At 46.6% G+C, this 9,399-nt stretch overlaps 2 protein-coding genes across 2 annotated transcripts in view; one reads left to right on the forward strand and one right to left on the reverse strand.

Annotated features, from left to right (window-relative positions):
- The window catches only part of fam184b (family with sequence similarity 184 member B), a gene marked incomplete at both ends in the record, with an annotated part of 62,735 nt that overhangs the window by 29,336 nt on the left and 24,000 nt on the right, over positions 1-9,399 (reverse strand). The gene's annotated exons all lie outside the window — the stretch shown is intronic.
- ednraa (endothelin receptor type Aa) overlaps positions 3,285-9,399 on the forward strand; it is a 13,448-nt gene continuing 7,333 nt past the window's right edge. Inside the window, exons 1-3 of the mRNA XM_084454336.1 lie at positions 3,285-3,437; positions 4,567-5,138; positions 8,549-8,676. Of these exons, the coding sequence (XP_084310462.1) occupies positions 4,614-5,138; positions 8,549-8,676 (653 nt within the window). The 5' untranslated portion in view covers positions 3,285-3,437; positions 4,567-4,613. The remainder of the gene's footprint in view (positions 3,438-4,566; positions 5,139-8,548; positions 8,677-9,399) is intronic.

Here is a 9,399-nt window from a genome sequence, read left to right on the forward strand (position 1 = left end):
CTGTCCATGAAACATAGCAAAAACAGACAACTTCCTGTCAAAACCTAATTTAACATCACTTGTTTGACATACAAAGTCTAAGAACAATATGACATCCAATTGTGAGTGAGGGACAACTTTCAAGCACAAATGAATGATTGTACTGTATCATTCATTCATATGACTCAGACCTTTCAATCTTAATTCAATCTAAATTGGATGATCTGCTGGTATTCATTGATTACATTCAGATGAATTCTAATACGAACCTTAATCTAATTTCCTGATATCATCAGGATACTTGTACTGTATTGTATACTTCAGAAATATGTACTTTATGTTTCCGCCTGCATGCTTTAAACCTACACGCCAAATAAATATGAAACTGTATGCATACACTTTGTCACTCCTTGTCACAATACAATTGGCCTCTAACTTCTTATCAGTGTTTTTTTCTGTTGGGGCAAGTGCCCCAGTTAAGAAATTGCTTACGTCCCACTCTGTCTAGGGCTGGGTTTGAATTTCCCACAGGGTATGTACCAATATGCAGAGAGCACACTTCGACAGATGCCATCAGAGAACAAGCATATGAATTACTAGGCAGCCTGCCATCCTCCAGTTCAGACAGAATGGCATTAATACCTGATTAAGATCCAAACAACAACACAACAACAACATGAAAGCCAAAGCAACTGGGACCAGGTAAAGGTTTCATCATTTATATATTAATGGATTTATTAACAAAGACTCAGCTACCCCCTCAAAAGTTGAAATGCCATAGAAGCTGCCAGCAACCATGGGACTCTGAGAGAAAAAAGAGAAAAAGAATTCCGATCCTGTCAGCAAATCACATTCCGATGAATAAAATATTGGTCACTGTTGACCATAACTAATTCAGAAGCTATGATATATTTATGGCTACAATTAATGAAAACACAATCCCTTTAAATTTAAATGACAGTAAATAATAGCATTGCCCAATTAAATCACAATTTATAGTAAGTACCTTCGCAAGTGAACAGTAATTAAATGGGCAGGAGCACCAAACTAGTTTAATTAAAAACTTAAAAGTCTCGTTTTAAAAAATTAACCTAATTAGGACATGCCATGTTTGCTGTTTTAACATTGTTCTATGATTAATAAAACGTCAACCAATAGCATAAAATATCTATTAAGACTAATACAAAGCGCTACATTATAAAAAGTTCATATTTTTCTCTGTTACTGCACCCAACCTGTCCTGGTAGAGAGATGCCTCTAAAATGGAAACACAATATCTACTGTTCAAGGTCATATTTGCCACGGGAGGACTGATAACGGCAAACACGTTGTTCCCGTTAGAACAACGGGGAGATCCAGGACCTTGTATAATAGAAGCATTGGTGCAGCGTGACCTTTGTGCCTGAATGTTTACCCTCAGGCCCAGAACGCAGCTGCGGCGGCCTGTATGAAAAACTAAAGGCAGAGTGGTGTGTAGGAAACGAGATGCCAAAGAAGCACACTACTGCCCTCCGAGAGGATGTCCAATCAGCTTGCGGGAAAGACCGCAGCTCTGGGAACGGGGGAAGGGTGCACAGTCAACTTGCTCTCAGACAGCTTATTGATAAAGGGCCCATTTGCTAAGTGTACGGTTATGGAGCATGTAATGTACCCTGGAGTTGAGTGAAGCAGCACTTGCTCACCCCTGCGCTGAGCTGCCCCTCTCTCCTACACTCCGCCATGTTGGTTGTTTATGTCTTAGAGTGTGTTGCCACATTGACATTGTAGTCGTTTAGCAGATGTTTCTATCTAAAGTGACTTATAATAAGTACATATGTCCAGAGTAAGCGAATCGACTGTACATCCAGTCACCGTCAATAAAGGCCTCTATGTGTGAGACCGACAGTCACAGTGCAAGCCTAGCCCATGCTGGACATACTGCAGTAGATGGAGGGTTACAGGTCGGGCACGGGGGGGTACCCCGTGGATACGAACCCGAGTTAGGGTGAGGGATATGGTGGGGAATTGTCTTTTCATTGATGTTTTAATCATACACACATATGTGGAGGAATTGAAGGCCGTGAACTACTCAGATCAGGAACTTGCTGTTGGAGACTTGGTGGTTTATTGTCAAACAATCAAACAAAACCGGCCTTGAGTTGGCTGCAGTCACAACTGAGGTTTCAGCACAAAACCTCAAAGGCTGTTGATGAGGCTTTTGTAGAGCCGATGTGACATCTGCCAAGCCCAATAAAATCGGATACAAAACACAAAATCAGGTATAAGATCGTATTGCTTTAATGAGATAGACAGACACAATTGCAGTGTTGGTGACGGATAGGAAAGCAGTAGTGACTTGGCTTACTTGACTTTGGGCCACCCATAGAGCTGTTCCTCTAAGTAGAAGGATTCCCAGATGGTTCCTCCCACTCCCTTTCCTCTGACCATATCTCTGCTCAAAATGTTTAAATCAAGTCTCAGGAGCACACAGGCTCTGGTTTGCGAGTGCCTTCCTCCCTGGCGATGTAATCTCTGTTAGTGTGAGGAAACGGCCGTGCGTGTGTACAAGCCGGCCCGGGGTGAGGCAGGAGGGAGGGAGGGGAGGAGAGAGAGAGATAGATGGAGAGAGAGAGGGAGAGAGGGGAGGAGAGAAAGATGGAGAGGAGAGAGAGATGTGGAGAGAGAGGAGAGAGAGATGGAGAGAGAGAGAGAGGGGAGGATAGAGAGCGATGGAGAGAGAGAGAGAGAGAGAGGAAAGGACAGAGAGCGATGGAGAGAGAGAGAGAGGGGAGGATAGAGAGAGATGGAGAGAGAGAGAGAGAGAGAGAGAGAGGGGAGGTAGAGAGAGATGGAGAGAGAGAGAGAGGGGAGGATAAAGAGAGATGGAGAGAGAGAGAGAGAGAGAGAGAGAGAGAGAGAGAGAGAGAGAGAGAGAGGGGAGGATAGAGAGCGATGGAGAGAGAGAGAGGGGGCAGATTGGGATGACGGTGAGCTCCCAGAAGCCCCTGTGCCTGTGTGCGCTGCTGTGCCTTGGGGATGATTGTCAGCAGGCAGGGTTTCTCTCGGAGAGAGGTTGGGGGTGGGGGTGGGGGTGGGGGTGGGGGTGGGGGTGGGGGGCTGATGTTTCCTTTGGGCGGGCCGGGACTCTTACCGATGGGGGTGGAGATCTACTATCCCACCCAGTCAAAGTGGTCCGCTGCAGCTCTGACACAAACACACACACACACACATACAAACACATGCTTAAACACACACACACCCACACACACTCAGAACACTCCACAGGAGAAAAAAAAAAAAGCCTGAGCCATACTGGTAATGCACCTCAGCAGACGGTCGCGTTGTGCAAACCAAGTGGGATAGCGCTCCACTTTGATAGGCTGTTCATTACTTATGTGATGTGATACAGATGTCTGGGGGCTTCAGCCGAAAGTTCGCCTGACGGTTTCCAACGGGGGACGGCAGACATTTTAGACGCGGTAGGTGAAAAAGCAAAAGGTAAATGTATAATTCATAAACGGATCAGCTTGCGCGCTGTCACCGGCTCCCAGCAGTGCCATGCTGATGCTAAGCGGTGATGCTCGTTGAGGCGCTGGCTGCTAAATAGTTCTTTGTGTACTCGCTGACAGCTGGGACTTTGAACAGGAAGCGCTCTGGGCTATGAGAGGAGCCGGAGTTGTGATGGAGAAAGTGTTCAAACTTATTTAAATGTAGATCTAAGGGCCGAAGTAGACTTTCCTTTACCTTATGTGTTGTGAAAAGGGTGAATTTAACTGGATTCAATCTTTGAAGTTTAACTTGTTTTTAAAGTTTGAAATGACCTGGTGAATTGACAGTGCATTAAGTTAATTTAATTAATGTTTTCTTTTTCTAATTTTGTCCCATGTCTTATAAGTATGCCTAAACATACTTTTAACTGTGTATTGGAATGAATAGTGTGACTGATAATTCTTTTTTCACCTCTTTATTCAATTTCTACATTTCCTCAAACTGGGACAGAAAACTGGCATTGTGAAAAACAAACTAGACCAAATCCTCAATTCCAAAATCCAATTCGTTCATGTTGAAATGTCTTGTTTGTGTTTTTTGAACCGCCAGTCTGAGCGTCTAAATCAAAAACAGAGGGGGAATGTGCGCTGAGGAAACCGCACCACAGAAAGGGGGAATTGTCAAAACAACATGAAAAAGACCCATACGCACTCTCTCTGGTCTCTCTGGTCTCTCTGGTCTCTCTGGTCTATCGGCACGGTCTCACAAACACAATGCTGGCACTGCTCGCTACAGCTCTTCCATGAATGAGCGGAGAGAAGGTGACGACTCGTCCCTATTGTTTAACTGTAACTAGTCCTGGCATCTCCCATCTGCGCCCCCTTGGCAAATGTCTTTTTGAAGTCTTAAGGAAGTTGTTTAACTTCCTCTGAGCAGTTGGAAAGGGACAGGCGCGCTGTCAAACTTTCTTTTGACTGAAACATTTTGGTTTGGTGTGACTTCCGAGACTATGCTAATGTCCTAACATTTGTCGCAGAATTAGCCAGAGGGTTCTGAGGAAATAGAGGAGGATACGATTCAGTATAACCTATTTTCCCCTCTCCGTCTTTCTCTCACCAGTGATATATCGGGCCTTTTAACTGCTTATCTGTGAATCAAAGAGCGGAATGCGTTCCCTGATGGGCGCCGTGGTCGGACATGTGTTGGCGCTAATGGCGTGTATGGCCGCTACTGGAATGTGTGGGATAAACACCACGCTGGAAGAGGAGGACTCGGTCAGCGGCCTCCTCCTCCTCCACGCCAGCCTCCAGCCCCTGGGCTTCCACAGCACCAGCAGCCCCTTCCTGGAGCCCGAGCCCACCGGCTTCCACCAGGGGCCCCCGGGGGCCAAACCGGGGGGCCTGGGCTCCGGGGCGGCCGCGGGGGGAGGCGTGAACTCCAGCGTGGACGTGATGCGCGTGGTGCCGCCGCCCCCCTGCCTCATCTCCACCTCCATCAAGGGCTACTTCAAGTACATCAACACGTTCATCTCCATCGTGGTGTTTGTGGTGGGCATCGTGGGCAACGCCACCCTGCTGAGGATTATATACCTGAACAAATGCATGAGGAACGGACCCAACGCCCTCATCGCTAGCCTGGCCCTGGGCGACCTCATCTACATCACCATCGACATACCCATCAACGTCTACAAGGTGAGGCGGCCATTACACCATCACTATACCCGTACCTCGGCATGCAATGGAAATAAAACGAAGGAAGGGACATTGCGTCACTGTGGAGCGCGCGCATGCAGATTGGCGCCAAGTGTGAAAACGTTCAGTTCGGCCGTCGTTGAAGTGAATGGGATCTTCTCATTTACAGCTTGTCCTTTTCGCAGGTTATAACCCCGGATGGCGGACTCACTGGTAATTTGTAGCATTGTTAACTAGCTAACATTTGATATGTTAGCTGATGTACAGTATATTTCCTCAGATAGCTTGTGTAGTGTACATTATGTCAAATAGCTGTTGATACAGTATAATGAGCTGGATATGATTTGGTGACCTAGCTGGCAACCCCAGCGGACATGGTGATTATACGAGTGTAACGCTTCGCTAAAATTTGTTTTCGGGTAAACCAATATATCAAACGTTAGTTCACTTCAATGACGAACGGCCTGAAAGTTTTCACACTTGGCACCAATCTGCGTGGGCGCTACACAGTGACGCAATGTCCCTTCCTTCATTCTAGATTCCTTCAGTACCTTCATTCCTACAGTATGATCATGATGATATTGCTGTGCTATTTCAATGCACATCACTGTCTGTAAAAGGATGCAACATTCAGTCTCAACATGAGAGGACACACACCATTCAGTCTCAACATGAGAGGACACACACCATTCAGTCTCAACATTAGAGGACACACACCATTTAGTCTCAACATTAGAGGACACACACCATTTAGTCTCAACATTAGAGGACACACACCATTCAGTCTCAACATTAGAGGACACACACCATTCAGTCTCAACATGAGAGGACACACACCATTCAGTCTCAACATTAGAGGACACACACCATTTAGTCTCAACATGAGAGGACACACACCATTCAGTCTCAACATGAGAGGACACACACCATTTAGTCTCAACATTAGAGGACACACACCATTTAGTCTCAACATTTGGGGGGAAAAAGGGAAAGATTCCAGGCTTCTCATGGCAATATTATTTTAAGGTTTAAGAGGAAGAAAGAGAGGCAGGAGAGAGAGAAGGAGAGAGAGAAAGAGAGAGAGAGAGAGAGGCAGGAGAGAGAGAGAGAGAGGCAGGAGAGAGAGAGAGAGAGAGAGAGAGAGAGAGAGAGAGAGAGAGAGAGAGAGAAAAGGAGAGAGAGGGAGAGAGAGAGAGAGAGAGAGGCAGGAGAGAGAGAGAGAGAGAGAGGCAGGAGAGAGAGAGAGACAGAGAGAGAGAGAGAGACAGAGAGAGACAGAGAGAGAGAGGCAGGAGAGAGAGAGAGAGGAACATCAAGAGGGGAAAGAGACCAGAAAGTGCCCTATCCGTCTCCCCAGAGTTGATGTGTGTGACTGCTTTATCTTGGTAGCAGGGTGGCCCGTGACGAGGATAGCAGGCTATACGGCCATCTTAAACAAACATGGGAATCAGCGCGCGGTCACACATACAAGAGGCCCCGCTCTGACCCGCTCGCTAGTCACCGAGCCCCGCGGCCAATCAGGAGTGGCCGCTGCACATGCACTCACCGAAGTACGTCAGTTGGAAGTGATAAATCACATCTGCTGCTTGAGTCATTTTCGGCCATTAGACCTGGGATTAGACTATTCATCCTCACGTGAGCCACTGAAGGCAGAGTGATTCACCACGTTATCTTTACTGTGTTTGCTGCAGTCTGCCGCAACCAGGACCTTCTTCTAAGCAGGTCTACTGTAAATGGATGGAGCAGGTATAAATCCCCATAGGCTGTTTTTACGAGGTCTCTGTTCTTGTGAGAGAGAGAGAGAGAGAGAGAGAGAGAGAGAGAGAGAGAGAGAGAGAGAGAGAGAGAGAAGAGGGAAAGCCACCTGTTCGGTATTACCGGTCTATTGTTCTGAATATCACTGTCAGCAGCACATGTGTTAGTGCTGAGGTGATTATGCGGCACATGAGCACACACACCAAAAAAAATAAAAACATTCCCGTTTGGGCGGTTCACAGAAAAGTCACAATGTCTCTTTGTGAGTCAAGCGGAAAAGTAGTGGCATAGCATATGTACAACTCAATTCTCTGGTGAGGTACATCCTTTGAATACACACACACACACACACACACCGCCATGTGCTTTCGGAAGCTCCTTGAACTTGTATCCTTCAGGGGACTTGACTCTGTTTCCAAAATTAAACAACTTCTCACACATGCAGACTGAAAACACTGACGTGGGCCTCCTTCCTCCTCTCTCTCCTCTCCCTGGACTCCCGCCCTCTGGACATTATGATTAAGCGGAACGCTCCATCCAAACAATAGGGGGGACCAGGATACACCCGTGAAGTGCTTCCCGGGATCTGAGAACTAGGGACAACCCCCCCATCGCTCTTTTGTTCGACCCGTGTTGATTCCCGTCCAGGAAGGGCCGCTAAGACCACTTCAGACAGCGAGCAGCGGTTTGAACCGAGGGCAGAGCCAGAGTTGTTTGCGCGTCTTCCTGAGGGAAGTCATACTATGAGAGGCCAAAGAAATGGCGCTAAAAGACAAAGAGTGCAGCGTTTCCCTTCAGTAAATATGAAGGTGAAATATGGGGAAAAGATACGAGAGGGGACTTTAAAATAAAATAAAAAAGGGAGAAGAAAATAACTTTGTTCTTTCGCTGTCCCACGTCGTGATGAAGGCCACATGGACCTCAGCTGGACTGTTCCTCAGTGACGTAGGGAGGGCCGTGAAGCCACTCTGATGTGGTTTCCCCCGGCCTGGTGTGAGAGGATGGTTTGTGGTGACTGAGGACCTACAGCCACACGGCCAGAAGGCAACACTTGATGGAAGAGAAGGGACCACAGATGAAAACTAGCCTCCTGGCTAAGTCTGGTGTATTTACATGTTGTTGATCGATATGCATTGTCCCTTCTCAAATCAACTGAAATGAAAGGAAGAAGTCTAAATTGTGTTTAATGTTGCTAGTCTCCTCTCTCCTGGCTTAACCCCTGTTTGGCTACGTGATTTCTTCCCAGATAGCAAGCGGATCTGGGCCATATACAGTCCAGATCTGGCCCTTGTGGTTTAGTTCCGGCCCATATACGGCCCAGATCCGCTTGCTATCTTGGTTTAAACCAATCACAATCATTGTGGGCAGAGGAGTTGCTACTATAGGCTGTTGTTGTTTCACGTAGTCTGGATTGAATCTGATGCAGATTTCACTGCCATCAGCAGTAATAAACTAATGACAAGGCTTTTCCCAAAAACTGATCTGATGAGTCAGACTAGATTTGTCTTTATCTGTATTGAGCGTAATCCTGGAGCCGGCAACAACATTTCAGTGTAACTGTACATGAAAATGACACGTGACAAATAAAGAAATCCTGAATCTCTTTTGACTCTTTTGATGTTCTCTCTCCCCCCCCCCCCCCCCCCCTCCTCCAGCTCCTGGCTACTCGCTGGCCGTTCGACGACAGTGACTTTGGGCTGTGTCTGTGTAAGATGGTGCCCTTCCTGCAGAAGGCCTCTGTCGGCATCACCGTGCTCAACCTGTGTGCCCTCAGCGTGGACAGGTCAGACCCCCCCCCCCCCCCCCCCTCCTCCCCCCGGACGCCAATCTCAATCAACAGTAATGATCTACGCTCTCGTACATCCAATTCTGTCAACTCTGAACAGCGATATTCGCCGTGAATGATTTCATGAACATACATGTGTTCTTCAGGACATACAGTTCCAGTCTACAATATTGTTTGTCTGAGGAAGCACATACTGTACATAGACAGAGTGAGACTCATAGCACATACTGTACATAGACAGAGTGAGACTCATAGTTGCAATAGTTGCGGCTTGTTCCCAGACAGCATAAGTGTCTCTTTATCCCACAGAGACGCATGAACAACAGATGCGATGCCGCTATATTATCTTGTAAGACCAGGGGTTTAATCTGTCCCAGGCTGGATGCTGTTAGGACAGGGAAGGGGTTTTAAAGGTCAGTTTTCATTTGAGATAGCCCATGAAATGACCTCTGATAAGCTTAGAAATATACTCATGTACACAGGGACTTGAACAGCAACTAAATATCTCCAAATTCATCCTTCAAAAAGTGACCAGAGAATCATTTATTCTGCACGCACCATGATGAATCACTAAAGCATTATCTTTTGCTTGAATTCAAACTAAATGTTTTAGCTTGGTACTCTAGTCCTTATGTGGTGTTTGGTTGAGGTCTGACTAAGACTAATGACACAGGAAAGATTAGTGAATTCCCTCATTTGATTATTAGGGTAAGACCAATA

The sequence above is a fragment of the Borostomias antarcticus genome (genome assembly GCF_949987555.1).
Source record: "Borostomias antarcticus genome assembly, chromosome: 20".
Classification (NCBI taxonomy): Eukaryota; Metazoa; Chordata; class Actinopteri; order Stomiiformes; family Stomiidae; genus Borostomias; species Borostomias antarcticus.